The sequence below is a fragment of the Oncorhynchus kisutch genome, linkage group LG18 (assembly GCF_002021735.2).
Source record: "Oncorhynchus kisutch isolate 150728-3 linkage group LG18, Okis_V2, whole genome shotgun sequence".
NCBI classification, from domain to species: domain Eukaryota; kingdom Metazoa; phylum Chordata; class Actinopteri; order Salmoniformes; family Salmonidae; genus Oncorhynchus; species Oncorhynchus kisutch.
The window spans coordinates 65,337,066-65,358,980 of record NC_034191.2 but is presented as its reverse complement, the minus strand read 5'-3'; the positions used below and the strand labels follow the sequence as shown (position 1 = coordinate 65,358,980).

The 21,915-nt window shown below is 43.7% G+C and overlaps 1 protein-coding gene across 1 annotated transcript in view; it reads left to right on the top strand.

Annotated features, from left to right (window-relative positions):
• Nucleotides 1-21,915, top strand: part of pola1 (polymerase (DNA directed), alpha 1) — a 99,138-nt gene that overhangs the window by 855 nt on the left and 76,368 nt on the right. The window contains exons 2-18 of the mRNA XM_020509031.2: nucleotides 1,641-1,759; nucleotides 1,934-2,030; nucleotides 2,108-2,188; nucleotides 2,274-2,389; nucleotides 2,568-2,630; nucleotides 2,951-3,049; nucleotides 3,170-3,311; nucleotides 9,217-9,376; nucleotides 10,451-10,617; nucleotides 10,824-10,936; nucleotides 11,163-11,276; nucleotides 11,564-11,638; nucleotides 11,724-11,862; nucleotides 11,979-12,133; nucleotides 17,119-17,203; nucleotides 17,312-17,373; nucleotides 17,543-17,632. Of these exons, the coding sequence (XP_020364620.1) occupies nucleotides 1,641-1,759; nucleotides 1,934-2,030; nucleotides 2,108-2,188; nucleotides 2,274-2,389; nucleotides 2,568-2,630; nucleotides 2,951-3,049; nucleotides 3,170-3,311; nucleotides 9,217-9,376; nucleotides 10,451-10,617; nucleotides 10,824-10,936; nucleotides 11,163-11,276; nucleotides 11,564-11,638; nucleotides 11,724-11,862; nucleotides 11,979-12,133; nucleotides 17,119-17,203; nucleotides 17,312-17,373; nucleotides 17,543-17,632 (1,877 nt within the window). The remainder of the gene's footprint in view (nucleotides 1-1,640; nucleotides 1,760-1,933; nucleotides 2,031-2,107; nucleotides 2,189-2,273; nucleotides 2,390-2,567; nucleotides 2,631-2,950; nucleotides 3,050-3,169; nucleotides 3,312-9,216; nucleotides 9,377-10,450; nucleotides 10,618-10,823; nucleotides 10,937-11,162; nucleotides 11,277-11,563; nucleotides 11,639-11,723; nucleotides 11,863-11,978; nucleotides 12,134-17,118; nucleotides 17,204-17,311; nucleotides 17,374-17,542; nucleotides 17,633-21,915) is intronic.

Genomic DNA, 21,915 nt, shown 5'->3' with positions numbered 1-21,915 from the left:
ATTTACAATTGCGACCTGGCCAAGATAAAGCAAAGCAGTTCGACAGATAAAACGACACAGAGTTACACATGGAGTAAAAACAAACATACAGTCAATAATGCAGTATAAACAAGTCTATATACAATGTGAGCAAATGAGGTGAGAAGGGAGGTAAAGGCAAAAAAGGCCATGATGGCAAAGTAAGTACAATATAGCAAGTAAAATACTGGAATGGTAGTTTTGCAATGGAAGAATGTGCAAAGTAGAAATAAAAAATAATGGGGTGCAAAGCAGCAAAATAAATAAATAAATAAAAATTAAATACAGTTGGGAAAGAGGTAGTTGTTTGGGCTAAATTATAGGTGGGCTATGTACAGGTGCAGTAATCTGTGAGCTGCTCTGACAGTTGGTGCTTAAAGCTAGTGAGGGAGATAAGTGTTTCCAGTTTCAGAGATTTTTGTAGTTCGTTCCAGTCATTGGCAGCAGAGAACTGGAAGGAGAGGCGGCCAAAGAAAGAATTGGTTTTGGGGGTGACTAGAGAGATATACCTGCTGGAGCGTGTGCTACAGGTGGGAGATGCTATGGTGACCAGCGAGCTGAGATAAGGGGGGACTTTACCTAGCAGGGTCTTGTAGATGACATGGAGCCAGTGGGTTTGGCGACGAGTATGAAGCGAGGGCCAGCCAACGAGAGCGTACAGGTCGCAATGGTGGGTAGTATATGGGGCTTTGGTGATAAAACGGATTGCACTGTGATAGACTGCATCCAATTTGTTGAGTAGGGTATTGGAGGCTATTTTGTAAATGACATCGCCAAAGTCGAGGATTGGTAGGATGGTCAGTTTTACAAGGGTATGTTTGGCAGCATGAGTGAAGGATGCTTTGTTGCGAAATAGGAAGCCAATTCTAGATTTAACTTTGGATTGGAGATGTTTGATATGGGTCTGGAAGGAGAGTTTACAGTCTAACCAGACACCTAAGTATTTGTAGTTGTCCACGTATTCTAAGTCAGAGCCGTCCAGAGTAGTGATGTTGGACAGGCGGGTAGGTGCAGGTAGCGATCGGTTGAAGAGCATGCATTTAGTTTTACTTGTATTTAAGAGCAATTGGAGGCCACGGAAGGAGAGTTGTATGGCATTGAAGCTTGCCTGGAGGGTTGTTAACACAGTGTCCAAAGAAGGGCCGGAAGTATACAGAATGGTGTCGTCTGCGTAGAGGTGGATCAGGGACTCACCAGCAGCAAGAGCGACCTCATTGATGTATACAGAGAAGAGAGTCGGTCCAAGAATTGAACCCTGTGGCACCCCCATAGAGACTGCCAGAGGTCCGGACAGCAGACCCTCCGATTTGACACACTGAACTCTATCAGAGAAGTAGTTGGTGAACCATGTGAAGTAATACACCATTTTCAGCGACCACTCCTGAGTGCTACTTTCTACTGGCCAAAAATATATACAACAGTACCCGGAGAATCTCTTTAAAAGCTGGCAGTCACTTGCCTGAAATGCCTGTAGGAGAACAACTGGGTTTTGAACTCTCGTCTTTAACTCTTTCTGCTTTCTCTCTGCCCCTTTCTTCCCCCATATTTTATGCTCCCTCCATCTCAATCTCTCCCTCCATCTCTCTCTCACCCCTCACTCTCTTCCTGTTTTCTCTCTCCAGAGAATGACTGCGGCCTGGCAGTGGGTCGCTCCAGGAGGGAGAAGAAGGAGAAGACAGGGAGGAAGTCAGCTCTGGAGCAGCTCAAGAGGGCCAAGAAGGGAGAGAAAGTCAAATATGAGGTGAGAGTTGTGTGTGTGTGTTGTCCAAGTCCTGATCTGACAGAGGTGTGTTTGTGTCCGCCCCTTTTAATCTGTGTGTTAAGTGAACAAGTTGTAGAGTGTACGTTATCGTGTGGGTGTTATAGCCAAGCCTTGTTTTAACATGTGTGTGGAATCTGTGTGTGCTGTGTGTAGGTGGAGGATTTGACCAGTGTGTATGAGGAGGTGGATGAGGAACAGTACTCTCGGATGGTGAGAGAAAGGCAGGATGATGACTGGATCATTGATGATGGTGAGTTGGTCTGAAATTACCTTCAGGACCTTTCTGTCTTCTCAGTCCCAAGTTATAGCAAGTTCTCTCTCTCTCAGATGGCACAGGGTATGTGGAGGATGGGAGAGAAATCTTTGACGAGGATTTGGCGGATGATGTGTTAGAGAAAGGCGCCAAAGGTAGGAACCATGTGTGCGTTTGTGTGTCTGTGTGAAAACAAGCCTGTGTGTGTCTCCAGCCTAATTATTGTTTGTTTGTGTGTAGGTAAAGCAGGCGCTAAGGGAGCAGACTCTAAGAATAACATTAAGAAAGCAGCGGTGGCCAAACCCAACAGCATCAAAAACCTCTTCATGAACAGCAACGTCAAGAAACCTGCTGAGGTGAGTGTTTGTATTTGTGCACCTGTTTATCAAAAGTCGCTTCGCTAATCATGGGTGTGTGTTTCTCAGCCTCTGTGACCCTATACATGCAATCCAAAACACTCAATAGTTAGTGTTCTAGTCCATTTGTTTCTTTTTTGTAATTGAACCAGGATTGTGTGTTTTGTGTCTCTTACAGAAAGATGTGGACCTGTCCAAAGATGACCTACTAGGGGACATTCTACAGGACCTGCACTCTGATGTCAGTCTCTCCTGTCCTGTCAACCTCCACACCTTCTCATAGCGGGGAAAAAATAGTGCATGTCAGCTCACTCACACATGAAGTTTACTCCGCAAGTGGTTCAACAACGCTTCAGCCTTAATATTTTTTTTGTCAAGTTGCTGTGTATGGTTTAGTCCAGCTCCTGTAATTCCCCTCTCTTAAACCAAGTTCAGCTAGATCATTTGGTAGATGCTTAGATTTCAGCTTGTTGTTTGATTGTTTTTCACGAAGACATGGACTCACTGGGGGAGAATACGCTATCAGTGTGTCTGAGTGTCTCCATCTGCCCCCTCTTTCAGAGGCCGTCACCCCTGACTCCTCCGGTCGTCACTCTGAAGAAGAAGAAGGCCCTCGGAACTACCATGAACCCCTTCTCCATCAAAACTCAATCCCCTAAGGTACACTTCTCTCTCTCTCCATTGATCCCTGCCCCCTCTTATATTCCATTAAGGCCAAATGTTACTGAGTACACCCCAGGTCTTCTTCCTGTTGTAATGTGTCACTTCCCTCCATTGCAGGAGTCTCCATCTGCCCAGGGGTCAAAGGTGAAACACCCTCCTCCTGGTGAGCTGACTCCCCGGGTGCCCTCCCGCCTCCCCACCTCCAGGCCCTCCGTCCCCGTGGAGAAGAAGAGAGTGAAGGTGGAAGAAATTGAGGAGGGTGAGAAATCAGACTAGGAGTTCATCTAGCACTCGCTGGGCTGGTTTCCTGGACCCAGATTAAGCCTAGTTCTAGACTAAAAATATAAATCTAAAGTGCTTTTTAATCTAGCATTTGGTTTAAATCGGCGATCATATTATATTTTATTTGTCACGTGCCGAATACAACAGGTGTAGACCTTTCCGTAAAATGCTTACTTACAAGCCCTTAACCAACAATACAGTTCAAGATATAAAGTTGAGAAAATATTTACTAAATAGAATGGGTGGTGGTTGTCAATGTATATAGTCCGGGTGGCCATTTGATTAATTGTTCAGCAGTCTTATGACTTGGGTGTAGTAGCTGTTAAGGAGCCTTTTGGACCTAGACTTGGTGCTCCGGTACCGCTTTCCGTGCGGTAACCGAGAGAACAGTCTATGACTTGGGTGATTGGAGTCTGACAATTTTTTGGGCCTTCCTCTGACACCGCCTCGTATACAGATCCTTCGATTGCTGAAGCTTGGCCCCAGTGATGTACTAGGCTGTACGCAGTACCCGCTGTAGCGCCTTACGGTCGGTCGTATGCCGAGCAGTTGCCATACCAGGCGGTGATGCAACCGGTCAGGATACTCTCGATGGTGCAGTTGTAGAGCTTTTGAGGATCGAGCATAAAGGGCATTTCGCTCACGTCACTGGGCAGCTCGCGGCTGGGTTTCCCTTTTGTAGTCCATAATAGTTTTTAAGCCATGCCACATCTGACGAGTGTCTGAGCCGGTGTAGTAGGATTCAATTTTACTCCTGCATTGATGCTTTGCCTGTTTGATGATTCGTCTGAGGACATAGCGTGTTTAAAAATAATTTAAAAAAATCCTGATTAGTGTCCCACTCCTTGAAAGCGTCAGCTCTAGCCTTTAGCTCAATGCGTATGTTGCCTGTAATCCATGGCTTCTGTTTGGGACATGTACGTACGGTCACTGTGGTGACGACGTCGTTGATGCACTTATTGATGAAGCCTGTGACTGAGGTGGTGTACTTCTCAATGCCATTGGATGAATCCCCGAACATATTCCAGTCTGTGTTAGCGAAACAGTCCTGTAGTGTAGCATCCGTGTCATCTGACCACTTCCGTATTGAGCAAGTCACGGGTACTTCCTGCTTTAGTTTTTGTTTGTAAGCAGGAATCAGGGGGATAGAATTATGGTCAGATTTTCCAAATGGAGGGCAAGGGAGCATTTTCTTGTTTGCTTATGGCTTAGTAGAGTAGGTTGAGTGCGGTCTCAGTGCCAGCATCGGTGGTGGTAAATAGACGGCTACGAATAATGTAGATGAGAACTCTCTTGGTAGATAGTGTGGTCTACAGCTTATCATGAGGTACTCTCCCTCAGGCGAGCAATACCTAGAGACTTCCTTTATATTAGGCATCGTGCACCAGCTGTTATTGACAAATAGACACACACCCCCACCCCTCGTCTTACCAGACGTAGTTGATCTGTCCTGCCGATGCACGGAAAACCCAGCTAACTGTTTATTATCCGTGTCGTCGTTCAGCCACGACTCTGTGAAACATAAGATATTACATGTCTTGTTGGTAGGATACTCTCGAACGGAGATCATCCAGTTTATTCTCCAGTGATTGCATGTTGGCCAATAGAATGGATGGTAGAGGTGGATTGACCACTCGCCAATAAATTCTCACAAGGCACCCCAATCTCTGCCCCCTGTATTTGTCTTTTCTTCACGGGAATGACAGGAATTTTGTCCACACAACATTTGGTGGATGCAGATGCTTCTGAAGATTAGAGAAATTAGTTGTGGGATGAGTCTTGACTTTCAGGAAACGTCAGTTAAAGATAAGTACACTGAATTAAGACTACCAAATGCCTATTTAGACCCAATCACTGTCCCTTCAAAGTAAGTTACTAAATGTAGTCCAGTTTGTAACATTCTCTTTGAAATGGCCTTTGAAATTATGTAATTCAATGTAGTTAGCTTTGAAATGTTTGCTGTATGTCCATTTTAAAGTGGTAGAAATTCATAACGTTGACAGTAGTATGGTGTCGTGTCTTTCCTATCATTAAATTGAAGACATAGTTTTTATCAAAGATTCTCTGTAATTAGAATTACGCGTTCAACTGATTAATCCTGTAAATGTAATTAACTAGGAAGTTGGGGCACCAAGGAAAAATATTCAGATTACAAAGTTATAATTTCCTAAAAGAACTTTTCAGATATTTTATCTGATCAATTAGTCTTCGAATTAATTAATTATTTACTTTACCTCACTTTAGTCTCATTCCAAAGTCGTAAATTGTTGGTTATCTGCACGAACCCGGTCTTCACTATGAGTCATCCATACATCAATTGTCTTAAATGATTTATTTATTACTAACTAAGTAATTCACAGAAATGCATAAACAAACAAACAAACAAGGTAAATGTGGTTACATGAAATGAGAATGTGCCCTAGTGGGCTAAACCGGCATGGCGGCATGTTAGACAAAAGGGGAAGTGGGGGTCAACTAAGAAGTCACTACAAAGTGATAATTGTAACAATTGAAATGCTAATCCTTTGCACATGAACGCTCACTCATTCGGGAACAATTGCAATCAATATATATATTTACGCTCAGTGTGTTGTCTTGATCGCTGGTGAAAAGTTCATTTATTTTGTAGAATTGTCCGTCTCTCTCTCTCGTGGTTATAGTGGATAGTTCAGAGTGACATTCATTCGTTTCGTTATAGAATGGATGTTTCGGCGGTTGTCGTTCTTCACGTTCAGTGAACCGAATTCCTAGCTGCAGACTAGTAATTAATATCAAAGACTTGTTCGTATTATGTCTATTGATAGTCTAAGAGTTTAACCACGTGGTATGGTTAAAAGATTCAGCAATGGTTTACATCCTTTGTCTTCTTCCTAAAGGATAAAAACATGGTCTGCAACCTTTAGCCATCTCGTAATTGAGGTAAGCTCGGTCTGCTGATCGAAAACCCGAGTGGGGGTTTTATTCGGAAGGGCTGTCCCAGGATGTCTGACCCTAACTGGGCTCAGCGGCGGTCCTCTGATTTAGTTCAATACAAACAGTATCATACTCACTCATTCATCTTATACAACAATTAGATGTAAACCTCATATCTGAGGCTATTATATAAACAGCGTTATGGTAATGTGGCTACACCGTCTCCCATGAGCTTCCCCAAGTTGTGACAAACGGACCAGTTCGTAGCTGGATTCTTCACCGATCTTTTATACTTTCTCTTGAACATTAAATTTGTTTGTACCTCAAGTTCTGTGAGGTGGAAGGAATTCCTTTGTCCTCTATGACCCTGTGGCAGGGTCTTCTCAGGAATTTACGACGTCTCTCTGACCACAGCAACCTAGTTGAAGGGGGAGAGGGGGATGGGGCTTGCTATACCCAAAGAGGCCAACGTCATGACAATGGTAAACTAATGTTTAAAATGAAATACTAATGTTAATGTACCAAAATTGATAGGTAGATGCAAAACATTTGGGGACTGTATTAAGACCAGGCACCCCAGGCTGAAATTGCATTTTTGCATGTCAGTGAAACTTTCAAGAAGCAAGGTGTCGCTTGCCACATCATGATGCATTTTTGATGTGGCATGTGACACATTTTTGCTTCTTGAAAGTCCAATATCTTGAAAACTTCACTGCTGACATGCAAAACATTTGGGACGGTATTAACAGTTTTCTAAGCAATTAACTACTAAAATATAGTTTGGATTCTTCCTTCAATCTCTTTGGTAAACCAGCTCTCGGCTAACCCTTTCAGTGTTTCCCCTATATTCTGCTAAATTGTGGATGCTACTCCAAAAGATCTGATGTAAAAACATTTTCAGTGTAAACTTAAACGACTAAAACCAGATATAAAGTATGTCGAAAATATAATGGCGCTATATATTTTTTAATAATATCACGTTTGAGAACTAACAACCATCAGAATAAAAACTAGAAAATTTCAAATAAAAAAAATGGCATGGGGCCGCCATTGATTTTATGTTTGAATCACTTGGATAGCATAGGAACTTTCCAGTGTTTCCAGGATCCTATAATATATGACCTATAATTACTTACAATATGAGTGAAATAGTTTTCCTTCCAAAAAATTGTACACTGAACTAAAATATAAACACAAGATGTAAATTGTTGGTCCCATGTTTCATGAGCTCAAATAAAAGATCCCAGAAATGTTCCATACACGCAAAGATTATTTCTCTCCACACCCGGCTTCTTTACCTGCGGGGTCATCTGAGACCAGCCACCCTGACAGCTGATGAAACTGGGTTTGCACAACAGAAGAATTTCTGCACAAACTGCCAGAAACCCTGTCAGGGAAGCTCATCTGCGTGTTCGTTGCCCTCACCAGGGTCTTGACCTGACTGCAGTTCTGTGTCGTAATCGGCTTCAGTGGGCAAATGCTCACCTTTGATGGCCACTGGCACGTTGGAGAAGTGTGCTGTTCACGGATGAAGCCGGTTTTCAACTGTACCGGGCAGAGGGCAGACAACCTGTAAAGCGTTGTTGGTGAGCGGTTTGCTGATATCAACGTTGTGAACAGAGTGCCTCATGGTGGCGGTGGGGTTATGGTGTGGTCAGGCAAAAGCTACAGACAACAAACACAATTGCATTCAAATCTGTCAATTTTGAAGGCCCCGAGATAACGTGATGAGATCCTGAGGCCCATTGTCGCGCCATTCATCCGTCGCCTCCACTCATGTTTCAGCATGATAATGCACAGCCCCATGTCGCAAGAATCTATACACAATTATTGGATGCAGAAACTGTCCCAGTACTTCCATGGCCCGCATACTCACCAGACATGTCACCCATTGAGCATGTTTGGGATCACCCATTGAGCATGTTTTGGATTGACATGTAATACAGCGTGTTCCAGTTCCCGCCAATATTCAGCAACTTCGCACAGCCATTGAAGGGGAGTGGGACAACAGTCCATGGGCCACAATCAACTGGGTTGAGATTATAACAGAAGGTTGAGATTATAACAGAACATGGCCAAGATGTTCAAACATTCATAGATGACCAGCAGGGTCAAATCATAATAATCACAATGGTTGTAGAGGGTGCAACAGGTCAGCACCTCAGTAGTAATTGTCAGTTGGCTTTTCATCGTCGAGTATTCAGAGTTAGAGATAGCTTGTACAGTAGAGAGTGATCACACCAGATGCTGACTTGTTTTCTGATCCACGCCCGTACTTTAAAAAACTTTTTTTTTTTTTAAAGATATGTGACCAACCAATGCGTGTCTGTATTCCCAGTTGTGTGAAATCTATAGATTAGGGCCTGATTCATTTATTTAAATTGAGTGATTTCCTTATAAAATCTTAAAAATTGTTGCATGTTGTGTTTTATTTTTGTTCAGTATAATTATATTAAAATGCAGCTTTTTTTGTTTGAATGGTGTAGCCGCTTATTGGCCAGCTCATCCTCTTCTAGACCGCTGATTTGCCAGCTCATCTTCCTCAGGAATATGACATATTCTGTAAGGAAATAGCAAGTATTGAAATGCTCTAAGATAGAAGTTTGAGGTGGGGTTTTTAAGTGCTTTTTATTTTTTTCTCCCAATTTATGCATTGGCCACATACGAGTATAGAACAAAAACATTATTTTTAACAGAATGTTAACTTTTAAAAGGGAGAATTTCACATGACAGTTACTTTAAAACTGCACATTTTCTCTCAGCCCCATGGCCAAATGAGTAGAATTGTGGGAAATTACCTTTAAAACAGCAAAATTGTTTCCACAGCTAAGAGGGCATCTAAAATGTTCAGTCGGAGAGTGCACCATTGGCCACACCAACGATCCAAGGGGAAACGCTGCCTTTTCCCCAATAGCTGTCAGTCTGTCCATCTCTCAATCAATCTCTCTCTCCCTTCCCCTCTCTCCCAGAGGACAACTCTCTGCAGTTTGACGGGGTGGACTTTGACGAACCCATGGAGGTGGGGCTTGAACAGGAAAAGGAGGGGCCTGCAAATGAAGAGGAGGAGCCAGAGACCAAACCAGCTGTTAAAGTGGAACCCAAAGCAGAACCACAGGACCTGGTCCTACTGTGAGTGTGTGTCTGCTTGCTTGTCTCCTGTTAGTGGTTCTACCATAGACTTTGCTAGACATGGCATTATTGTATCTGTCCCATTATGGTGTCTGTGAGAGCACAGGCAGTGCCATTGAGGCCATCTCTATTTTGAAGTAGTCAATTTTCTTCTACTTTATGAGTTGGCAAACAAACTGAAAGGCTGCATACTGTTTGAACAGGTATAAAGTCATTGTTGGTGATTTACTGGCACCTGCATTTATGGAATGTTTGCTCATGTATAATTAATTGGCTGATCCCTCATGGTGACTTGAGTAGGAATTATGTGGTCCTTCCTTAACCCATATGAAGTCCCACCAAGTTGACTACTTCAAAAATGGTGAAAGTCCACGGTGGCGCTGCCAATGCTGAAATAGGCTTTTGGGCACTAGTCTTCTATCTCTATGGGTTATACTATGAGTCGAGGCCAAATACCTTTGTGTGTGTGTGTTTACATCAGTGTTGGGAAAAGTACTCATACTTTAGTCATTTTCTATTAAGGTATCTTTACTTTTACTCAAGAAAAAGTGAATCAACCAGTAAAATACTACTTGAGTTAAAGTATTTGGTTTTAAATATACTTAAGTATCAAAAGTAAATTAAATGTCTAAAATATGTAAAAGTATAAATCATTTCAAAATCCTTATATGAGGCAAACCAGGCGGCATGACTTTCTTTTATATTATGGATAGTCAGGGGAACACTCCAACTCTCAAGACGTAATTGACCAATGAAGCATTTGTGTTTAGTGAGTCCGCCAGATCAGAGGCAGTAGGGATGACCAGGGATGTTCTCTTGATAAGTGTGTGAATTAGACCATTTTCCTGTCCTGTTAAGCATTCAAAATGTAATGAGTACTTCTGGGTATCAGGGAAAATGTATGGAGTAAACAGTACATTATTTTCTTTATATATTTACTATATAAATAGTAAAGTACAGATGCCCCAAAAAGCTACTTAAGTAGGACTTTCAAGTATTTTTAGTTCCACTGGTTTACAGTAGCAACCATTGGATCATGAGAACCTTTTTAGCCCATCTATCCTGTTCCTCCAGGAGGGGCAAGCTGGGGGGGACTTGGGGTCAGGAGGAGGGGGACAGTGAGGCCCCCGTGGAGGTGCAAGTCGACCCCAGCCGTCTCCCAATGGCCGAGGGGCCAGAGGGAGAGCTCATGTTCCGCTTCTATTGGCTGGATGCCTTCGAGGACCAATACAGCCAACCAGGTGAGTTCTTACCAAACCCATGGACTAGTACAGCCAAACAGGTGTGTTCTTACTTAACCCATAGACTATTACAGCCAACCGAGTTCATATTACCAATCAGATGTCCAGGAATCCTCACTAAAACAACCAAGAAAGTGAGCCCTTCCCAAACAAAATGTGGCATGTTAAGATGTGGTCATTTTATGGTTATGTAATGTGTTTTCCAGGTGTGGTGTACCTATTTGGTAAGGTGTGGATCGAGTCAGCCAAGGCCCACGTCAGCTGCTGTGTGTCAGTGAAGAACATCGAGAGGACCATGCACTTCCTGCCCCGCGAACGCGTGAGTCCTGTTTCCTGTCACATGATCATCTACTCCAGAATATTCACGTTTTCACACCATGTTAGACTACTATTGGAATCAACTGTGACCCAAACTGTCTCTGAGCTTTATTACGGAAGGTTGACGTTTCCACTTAATACTGTGTTGTGTGTTTTGTGATTGCGCTTCTGGTAGGTTGTGTGTTTTATAATGGGTCTCCTTATTGGTTGTGTGTTGTTATTGACAGATGGTGAACCCAAAGACAGGCGAGGAGACAGACACTCCGGTGGGGATGATGGACGTCTACCAGGAGGTCAATGACCTCTCTGAGAAGTTTAAGATCATGAAGTTCAAGTCCAAGGTCTGTGCCCGTCTCCCCTAGGACCAGATAGAGAAGGATTAGACTTACAGAATGATGTCAGAGGGGTTGGGTTAAATGCGGAAGGCACATTTCAGTTGAATGCATTCAGTTGTACAACTGACTAGGTATACTCCTTTCCCTTTCTTAGCAGAGACCAGGAAGTAGCCTTAACATGGGAACCAATGTTCATTTCATGACTTCCTTAGTATGTTTATTATAGACACGTTGACTGATTCGGTTGAATGATTAGTTGATAGGCTGACTGTGCTCTCTGTTTCCCTCTGTAGAAAGTGGAGAAGAGCTACGCCTTTGAGATCGCTGACGTCCCTACAGAATCCGAGTACCTGGAAGTCAGATACTCTGTGAGTATTCTCGCTCTCTCTCTCATATATTTATATATATATATATATATATGTCTTATCCATTGTTATTGTATTTTTTGTGCAGGCTGAGTATCCGTCTCTGCCCTCGGACCTCAAGGGTGCGACTTTCTCCAAGGTGTTTGGAACCAACACCTCCAGCCTGGAGCACTTCCTCCTCAGCAGGAAGATCAAAGGACCCTGCTGGCTGGACATCAAGACCCCACGTAAGACTACACACACGTTCTGAGACACACAGATGTTCACACGCACTCTCTCATAGTCACGCACTCACACAAACAAGCAACACACACCTCTAACCCTCTCTCCTGTCTCCCTGTAGAGTTGAGCAGCGTGCCTGTGAGCTGGTGTAAGGTGGAAGCAGTGGCGATGCGTAGTGACCTGGTCACTGTGGTCAAAGACCTGCCTCCTCCACCTCTCACTGTCATGTCCATCAGCCTGAAGACTGTACAGAACCCCAAGACACACCACAACGAGGTTTGTCTCTCTGTCATATGTTAAGATCAGGGGTTTTCAACCTTCTCTTGCCCAGGGACCCCCTCCCAGGCAAACCATTATACCTAAACGGGGGGAAAATGTAACATCTTATCAGGTGAATGATAATGGCAAGGAGAAGTAATCAACATTTTAAAATGTAACAGATTTGGTAGATAAATTATAATTGGAAGAGGAAGTGTAAATTCTAACATAGTCTATTAGCTAGAAAGGTAACTCCAAACTCTTTTTCACAAAGAGCAGCTGTTTAGCAGGTAAACAAAGGTCAGACGTGTTGAAAAAAATGTATTTCCGACAGTCCAAGTCAAGAAAGCTTACTTGCTGCACTGGTAGCCTATTCTCCTACTGTAGGTATGTCATTAAAAATGTATTTATTATTTTCTTGTTGCAGTTTTTAGTCTAGGTGGAACTAACATGTGGAACAAGTCCCCTTTAACTAACCCATAGAATTAGAATTAATAGAACACATTCCCATTCAGACACTAGAACAGATATTCCCATTCTATGGCATTGACACGGTCTGAGGAGACAATGTTCCCATTCTATGAGTTATATTGCTACACTCTCACTGTGAGTAATCTAGTAAATGACTAATTCTGTCATTCACTTGAACAATGGGCCCATCTCTTATCAAATCAATCAGCCCATAGATAGATAATGCACATTCCAATCAAAATGGATAGTGGATGTCATTGCATGTAGTGTAACACTTGTCTTAACAAGGTCTCCTTTTTACTTTCCTTTTTATTGTAGGTAGGTAAATATGAAAGGATATGGCTTCAAATACAATAAGATACATTTTTATTTTCAGATAGCAAATAAACCCTTTATTAGGATGCGACAACCCTGATGGTCTCCATTGGAATCCTGTTACGGCTAGTGTAAATCAAATCAAATTTTATTTGTCACATACACATGGTTAGCAGATGTTAATGCGAGTGTAGCAATGCTTGTGCTTCTCGTTCCGACAATGCAGTAATAACCAACAAGTAATCTAGCTAAAATTCCAAAACTACTACCTTATAAACACAAGTGTAAGGGGATAAAGAATATGTACATAAGGATATATGAATGAGTGATGGTACAGAGCGGCATAGGCAAGATACAGTAGATGGTATTGAGTGCAGTATATACATATGAGATGAGTATGTAAACAAAGTGGCATATTTAAAGGGCTAGTGATACATGTATTACATAAAGATGCAGTAGATGATATAGGGTACAGTATATACGTATACATATGAGATGAATAATGTAGGGTATGTAAACATTATATTAGGTAGCATTGTTTAAAGTGGCTAGTGATATATTTGACATCATTTCCCATCAATTCCCATTTATTAAAGTGGCTGGAGTTGAGTCAGTGTGTTGGCAGCAGCCACTCAATGTTAGTGGTGGCTGTTTAACAGTCTGATGGCCTTGAGATAGAAGCTGTTTTTCAGTCTCTCGGTCCCAGCTTTGATGCACCTGTACTGACCTCGCCTTCTGGATGATAGCGGGGTGAACAGGCAGTGGCTCTGGTGGTTGTTGTCCTTGATGATCTTTATGGCCTTCCTGTGACATCGGGTGGTGTAGGTGTCCTGGAGGGCAGGTAGTTTGCCCCCGGTGATGCGTTGTGCAGACCTCACTACCCTCTGGAGATCCTTACGGTTGTGGGCGGAGCAGTTGCCGTACCAGGCGGTGATACAGCCCGACAGGATGCTCTCGATTGTGCATCTGTAGAAGTTTGTGAGTGCTTTTGATGACAAGCCGAAGGCGCTGCTGCGCCTTCTTCACGATGCTGTCTGTGTGGGTGGACCAATTCAGTTTGTCTGATGTGTACGCCGAGGAACTTAAAACTTACTACCCTCTCCACTACTGTTCCATCGATGTGGATAGGGGGGTGTTCCCTCTGCTGTTTCCTGAAGTCCACAATCATCTCCTTAGTTTTGTTGACGTTGAGTGTGAGGTTATTTTCCTGACACCACACTCCGAGGGCCCTCACCTCCTCCCTGTAGGCCGTCTCGTCGTTGTTGGTAATCAAGCCTACCACTGTTGTGTCATCCGCTAACTTGATGATTGAGTTGGAGGCGTGCGTGGCCACGCAGTCGTGGGTGAACAAGGAGTACAGGAGAGGGCTCAGAACGCACCCTTGTGGGGCCCCAGTGTTGAGGATCAGCGGGGTGGAAATTTTGTTGCCTACCCTCACCACCTGGGGGCGGCCCGTCAGGAAGTCCAGTACCCAGTTGCACAGGGCGTGGTCGAGACCCAGGGTCTCTAGCTTGATGACGAGCTTGGAGGGCACTATGGTGTTAAATGCCGAGCTGTAGTCGATGAACAGCATTCTCACATATGTATTCCTCTTGTCCAGATGGGTTAGGGCAGTGTGCAGTGTGGTTGAGATTGCATCGTCTGTGGACCTATTTGGGCGGTAAGCAAATTGGAGTGGGTCTAGGGTGTCAGGTAGGGTGGAGGTGATATGGTCCTTGACTAGTCTCTCAAAGCACTTCATGATGACGGAAGTGAGTGCTACGGGGCGGTAGTCGTTTAGCTCAGTTACCTTAGCTTTCTTGGGAACAGGAACCATGGTGGCCCTCTTGAAGCATGTGGGAACAACAGACTGGGATAGGGATTGATTGAATATGTCCGTAAACACACCAGCCAGCTGGTCTGTGCATGCTCTGAGGGCGCGGCTGGGGATGCCGTCTGGGCCTGCAGCCTTGCGAGGGTTGACACGTTTAAATGTTTTCCTCACGTCGGCTGCAGTGAAGGAGAGTCCGCATGTTTTGGTTGCGGGCTGTGTCAGTGGCACTGTATTGTCCTCAAAGCGGGCAAAAACGTTATTTAGTCTGCCTGGGAGCAAGACATCCTGGTCCGTGACGGGGCTGGTTTCCTTTTTGTAATCCGTGATTGACTGTAGACCCTGCCACATACCTCTTGTGTCTGAGCCGTTGAATTGAGATTCTACTTTGTCTCTATACTGACGCTTAGCTTGTTTGATTGCCTTGCGGAGGGAATAGTTACACTGTTTGCATTTGGTCATGTTTCCGGTCACCTTGCCCTGATTAAAAGCAGTGGTTCGGGCTTTCAGTTTCACGTGAATGCTGCCATCAATCCACGGTTTCTGGTTTGGGAATGTTTTAATCGTTGCTATGGGAACGACATCTTTAATGCACGTTCTAATGAACTCGCTCACCGAATCAGCGTATTCGTCAATGTTGTTGTCTGACGCAATACGAAACATATCCCAGTCCACGTGATGGAAGCAGTCTTGGAGTGTGGAATCAGATTGGTCGGACCAGCGTTGAACAGACCTCAGCGCGGGAGCTTCTTGTTTTAGTTTCTGTCTGTAGGCAGGGATCAACAAAATGGAGTCGTGGTCAGCTTTTCCGAAAGGAGGGCGGGGCAGGGCCTTATATGCATCGCGGAAGTTAGAATAGCAGTGATCCAAGGTTTTTCCAGCCCTGGTTGCGCAATCGATATGCTGATAAAATTTAGGGAGTCTTGTTTTCAGATTAGCCTTGTTAAAATCCCCAGCTACAATGAATGCAGCCTCTGGATAAATGGATTCCAGTTTGCAAAGAGTCAAATAAAGTTTGTTCAGAGCTATCGATGTGTCTGCTTGGGGGGGAATATATACGGCTGTGATTATAATCGAAGAGAATTCCCTTGGTAGATAATGCGGTCGACATTTGATTGTGAGGAATTCTAAATCAGGTGAACAGAAGGACTTTCCGTGAAGCAAAGAACATTACAGTCTCTGATGTCCCTCTGGAATGCTACCCTTGCTCGGATTTCATCAACCTTGTTGTCAAGAGACTGGACATTGGTGAGAAGAATGCTAGGGAGTGGTGCACGATGTGCCCGTCTCCGGAGTCTGACCAGAAGACCGCTCCGTTTCCCCCTTTTACGAAGTTGTTTTTTTGGGTCGCCGGCTGGGATCCATTTTGTTGTCCTGGGTGAAAGGCAGAACACAGGATCCGCTTCGCGAAAGTCATATTCTTGGTCGTACTGATGGTGAGTTGACGCTGCTCTTATGTTCAGTAGTTCTTCTCGACTGTATGTAATGAAACCTAAGATGACCTGGGGTACCAATGTAAGAAATAACACGTAAAAAAACAAAAACTGCATAGTTTCCTAGGAACGTGAAGCGAGGCGGCCATCTCTGTCGGCGCCGGAAGTTAGGGATGGTTTGTTATGGTAGAAACCGTATGTTTCTGTTATCTTTTATATGTTTTCTGTGATCTGATGGCCTGTTAGATTAGCTTTGGTTACACCCTCTCCTTTGCACCACAGCCGTTACCTCTGTGTTTGCATGATATTCTTCACATTTTCCAGCCACTGAGCAGCAAAAGGGCTGAAAAGCCATGGTTACACATTAACCCTACATGTCTGGAGTTTTCTGAAACCATCCACCTTCTCTCTCTATCCAGGGTTTGCTCAAAGTGCTTAAAGTACTTCAATATGGCACTCTGAAATTGAAGTACTGGAATACCTTGAAAATCAGACATTTTCTCAAGTTGGTGCTTGAAATGTACTTGAATTAAATTGAGAGGAGCACAGATTATGGACAAATATGTTTATCAAAAATATTTAAAAAATATATTGGTCTTGCGAATTTCACGCTGTGGTTGCCAGGTGAGCTCGCTCATTTCACCCACACTGGCTCTCAGCCAGGCAGGTACAGAACTGAATGATTAGGTGCCACGTCACATTGAGAGTTAAAATGCCCGACAAATGTAGATTCAACCCTGCCTTTTGTGCGTATGGAAAATGTTGGGATTGTTAGAATATTTGTGTTTAAGTCCTTAAATTTAACATGCCACTGTCTGTACGAACCCTGTTTCTTTCTCTCTCTCGCTGACTCTCTCTCTGTGTGGTGTGATTGTGTGTGATAGTGACTCTGACTAATTAGACTTGGCTAAATAATTAGTGATGCAACTGGCCTGAACCTTACCTATTATTTCCTGCTTCCTGTCCATCCCTAGATTGTGTCCCTGGCTGCCTTGGTCCACCACAGTTTCCACCTGGACATGGCCCCCCCTCAACCCCCCTACCAGACACACTTCTGTGGTGAGTTGGTGTCACAACCTGTGTGGGAGGGGAGGGGAAGGATGTTCTGGCTTTTTTCACTGTCTCAAATGTTTGCTTACTCAGTGTTCTGTCCTTTGTGTGTTTTAGTGGTCAGTAAACCCACCGACTGTATCTTCCCCTATGACTTCATGGATGCCGTAAAGAAGAAGGTGAGTGATGACAGAACAACACCACACTGGTTTCTCTGAAATCCTGTCCTTTAGCAGGTGGAGAGTCAGAGCCCTGTTCAAATACATAGAAATGCGTCCCTCTCCTCCTCTGACTTGATCACTGACGTCCCCCCCAACCCTCTCATTTCTTTCTCGCCCTCTCTGTCAGAATGGTAAGGTGGAGATAGCAGCCACTGAGAGAACTCTCCTGGGATTCTTCCTGGCCAAGATGCACAAACTTGACCCTGACATCGTGGTGGTGAGTAAGACGGGAAACTACATACCAGCTACTTATGAGCTACATAGCAGAACCATAAAGATACAGACCAGCTTCATGTGAGATACTTATGAGTGACGTAATAAGCTAATTGAGAATAAGCGCTGCGTAGGAGCTACTTTGTATTCGGAAAGTATTCATATCCCTTGACTTTTTCAAAATGTTACGTTACAGCCTTATTTTAAAATGTATTTATTTGTTTAAACTAAATAACACACACACTGCTTAAACTAATAACACACACACAATTATATGTTTTTTTATTGAACACCGTGTAAACATTCACAGTGCAGGGTGGGAAAAGTATGTGAAATCAAATTTTATTGGTCACATACACATGGTTAGCAGATGTTAATGCGAGTGTAGCGAAATGCTTGTGCTTCTAGTTCTGACCATGCAGTAATATCTAACAAGTTATCTAACAATTTCACAACAAAGGAATGACTAAGAATATGTACATATAAATATATGGATGAGTGATGGCCGAACGGCATAGGCAAGATGCAGTAGATGGTACAGAACATAAATATGAGATGAGCAATGTAGAGTATGTAAACATTATATAAAGTGGCATTGTTTAAAGTGACTAGTGATACATTTATTACATCCAATTTTTAATTATTAAAGTGGCTAGATATTTGAGTCAGTATGTTGGTAGCAGCCACTCAATGTTAGTGATGGCTGTTTAACAGTCTGATGGCCTTGAGATAGAAGCTGTTTTTCATTCTCTCGGTCCCAGCTTTGATGCACCTGTACTGACCTCGCCTTCTGGATGATAGCGGGGTGAACAGGCAGTGGCTCGGGTGGTTGTTGTCCTTGATGATCTTTATGGCCTTCCTGTGACATCAGGTGGTGTTGGTGTCCTGGAGGGCAGGTAGTTTGCCTCCGGTGATGCGTTGTGCAGACCTCACTACCCTCTGGAGAGCCTTACGCTTGTGGGTGGAGCAGTTGCCGTACCAGGCGGTGATGCAGTCCGACAGGATGCTCTCAATTGTGCATCTGTAAAAGTTTGAGTGTTTTTGGTGACAAGACAAATTTCTTCAGCCTCCTGAGGTTGAAGAGGCACTGTTGTGCCTTCACCATGCTGTCAGTGTTGGTGGACCATTCCAGTTTGTCCGTGATGTTTACGCCGAGGAACTTAAAACGTTCCACCTTCTCCACTACTGTCCTGTCGATGTGGGTAGGGGGATGCTCCCAATGCTGTTTCCTGAAGTCCACGTTCATCTCCTTTGTTTTGTTGACGTTGAGTGTGAGGTTATTTTCCTGACACCACACTCCGATTGCCCTCGCCTCCCAGTAGGCCATCTCGTCATTGTTGGTAATCAAGCCTACCACTGTAGTGTCGTCTGCAAACTTGATGATTGAGTTGGAGGCGTGCTTGGCCACGCAGTCTTGGGTGAACAGGGAGTACAGGAGAGGGCTGAGAACGCAACCTTGTGGGGCCCAGTGTTGAGGATCAGCGAGGTGGAGATGTTTCCTACCCTCACCATCAGGGGGCGTCCCGTCAGAATGTCCAGGACCCAGTTGCACAGGTCGGGGTTGAGACTATGATTATGATTTTTCAACGCCAATACCAATTATTGGAGGACCAAAAAAGACAAATACCGATTAATCGGCCGATTTTCTTTTTTTAATTTAATTTTTTATTTGTAATAATGACAATTACAACAATACTGAATGAACACTAATTGTATCTTAATATAATACATCAATAAAATCAATTTAGCCTCAAGTAAATATTGAAACATGTTCAATTTGGTTTAAATAATGCAAAAACCAAGTGTTGGAGAAGAAAGTAAAAGTGCAATATGTGCTATGTAAGAAAGCTAACGTTTCAGTTCCTTGCTCAGAACATAAGAACATATGAAAGCTGGTGGTTCCTTTTAACATGAGTCTTCAATATTCCCAGGTAAGAAGTTTTAGGTTGTAGTTTATTATAGGAATTATAGGACTATTTCTCTCTCTACCATTTGTATTTCATTAACCTTTGACTACTGGATGTTCTTATAGGCACTTTAGTATTGCCAGTGTAACAGTATAGCTTCCGTCCCTCTCCTCGCTCCTCCCTGGGCTCGGACCAGCAACACAACGACAACAGCCACCCTCGAAGCAGCGTTACCCATGTAGAACAAAGGAAACAACCACTCCAAGGCTCAGAGCGAGCGAGCGAGTGACGTTTGAAACGTTATTAGCGCGCGCTAACTAGTCAACCATTTAACTTCGGTTACACCAGCCACATCTCGGGAGTTGATATGCTTGAAATCAAAAACAGCGCAATGCTTGACGCACAACGAAAAGCTGCTGGCAAAACACACAAAAGTGCTGTTTAAATGAATGTTTATGCGCCTGCTTCTGCCTTCCACCGCTCAGTCAGATACTTAGATAATTGTATGCTTGTATGCTCAGTCAGATTATATGCAGCTCAGGACACGCTAGATAATATCTAGTAATATCATCAACCATGTGAAGTTAACTAGTGATTATGTTTGATTGTTTTTTATAAGATAAGTTTAATGCCAGCTAGCAACTTACCTTGGCTTACTGCATTCGCGTAACAGGCAGTCAGTCTCCTTGTGGAGTGCAACAAGAGGCAGGTCGTTATTGCGTTGGACCAGTTAACTGTAAGGTTGCAAGAATTAATCTCCCGAGCTGACAAGGTACGAATCTGTCGTTCTGCCCCTGAACAGGCAGTTAACCCACTGTTCCTAGGCCGCCATTGAAAATAAGAATGTGGTCTTAACTGACCTGCCTAGTTAAATAAAGACTATTTAAAGTTGTAAAAAAAAAAGAAGGTAAAATCGGTGTCCAAAAATACCCATTTCCGATTGTTATGAAAACTTGAAAATCGGCCCTAGTTAATCGGCCATTCCGATTAATTGGTCGACCTCTAGTTGAGACCCAGGGTCTCGAGCTGAATGACGAGTTTGGAGGGTACTAAGGGTGTTAATTGCTGAGCTTGGAGTGTGACTGTTTATTTTCTACCATAATTTGCTAATTAATTAATAAAAAATCCTACAATGTGATTTTCTGGATTTCTTTTTCTCATTTTGTCTGTCCTAGTTGAAGTGTACCTATGATGAAAATTACAGGCCTCTCATCTTTTTAAGTGGGAGAACTTGCACAATTGGTGGCTGACTAAATACTTTTTTGCCCCACTGTATGTCCATAAGCACACCAGCCAGCTGGTCTGCGCATGCTCTGAAGACACGGCTAGGAATGCCATCTGGTCCTGCAGCCTTGCGAGGGTTAACACATTTAAATGTTTTACTCAAGTTGGCTGCGGTGAAGGAGAGCCCGCAGGTTTTGGTAGTGGGCCGTGTCGGTAGCACTGTATTGTCCTCAAAGCGAGCAAAGAAGTTGTTTAGTTTGTCTGGGAGCAAGACGTTGGGGTCTGCGACAGGGCTAGTTTTCTTTTTGTAGTCCGTGATTGACTGTAGACCCTGCCACATACCTCTCGTGTCTGAGCCGTTGAATTGCGACTCTACTTTGTCTCTATACTGACGCTTAGCTTGTTTGATAACCTTGCGGAAGGAATAGCTACACTGTTTGTATTCTGTCATGTTTCCGGTCGCCTTTTACTGATTAAAAGAAGTGGTTCGCGCTTTCAGTTTTGTGCGAATGCTGCCATCAATCCACTGTTTCTGGTTGCGGAAGGTTTTAATATTCGCCTTGGATACAACATCACCAATGCACTTGCTAATAAACTCGCTCACCGAATCAGCGTGTACGTCAATGTTGTTGTTCGACGCTATCCGGAACATATCCCAGTCCACGTGATCAACGCAGTCTTGAAGCGTGGAATCAGATTAGTCGGACCAGTGTTGAACAGACCTGAGCACGGGTGTTTTCTGTTTTTGTTTCTGGGAGCAACAGGGTCGTGGTCAGATTTGCTGAAAGGAGGGCGAGGGAGGGCTTTGTATGCGTCGCAGAAGTTAGAATAACAATGACCCAGGATTTTTACAGCCCAGGTCGCGCATTTGATGTGCTGATAAAATTTAGGGAGCCTTGTTTTCAGATTAGCCTTGTTAAAATCCCCAGCTACAATAAATGCAGCCTCAGGATATGTGGTTTCCAGTTTACATAGAGTCCAATTTAGTTCTTTCAGGGCTGTCGATGTCTGCTTGGGGGGGGGGGTATACACGACTGTGATTATAATCAAAGAGAATTATCTTGGTAGATAATGCGGTCGGCATTTGATTGTAAGGAATTCTAGGTCAGGTGAACAAAAGGACTTGAGTCCCTGTATGTTGTTATGATCACACCAC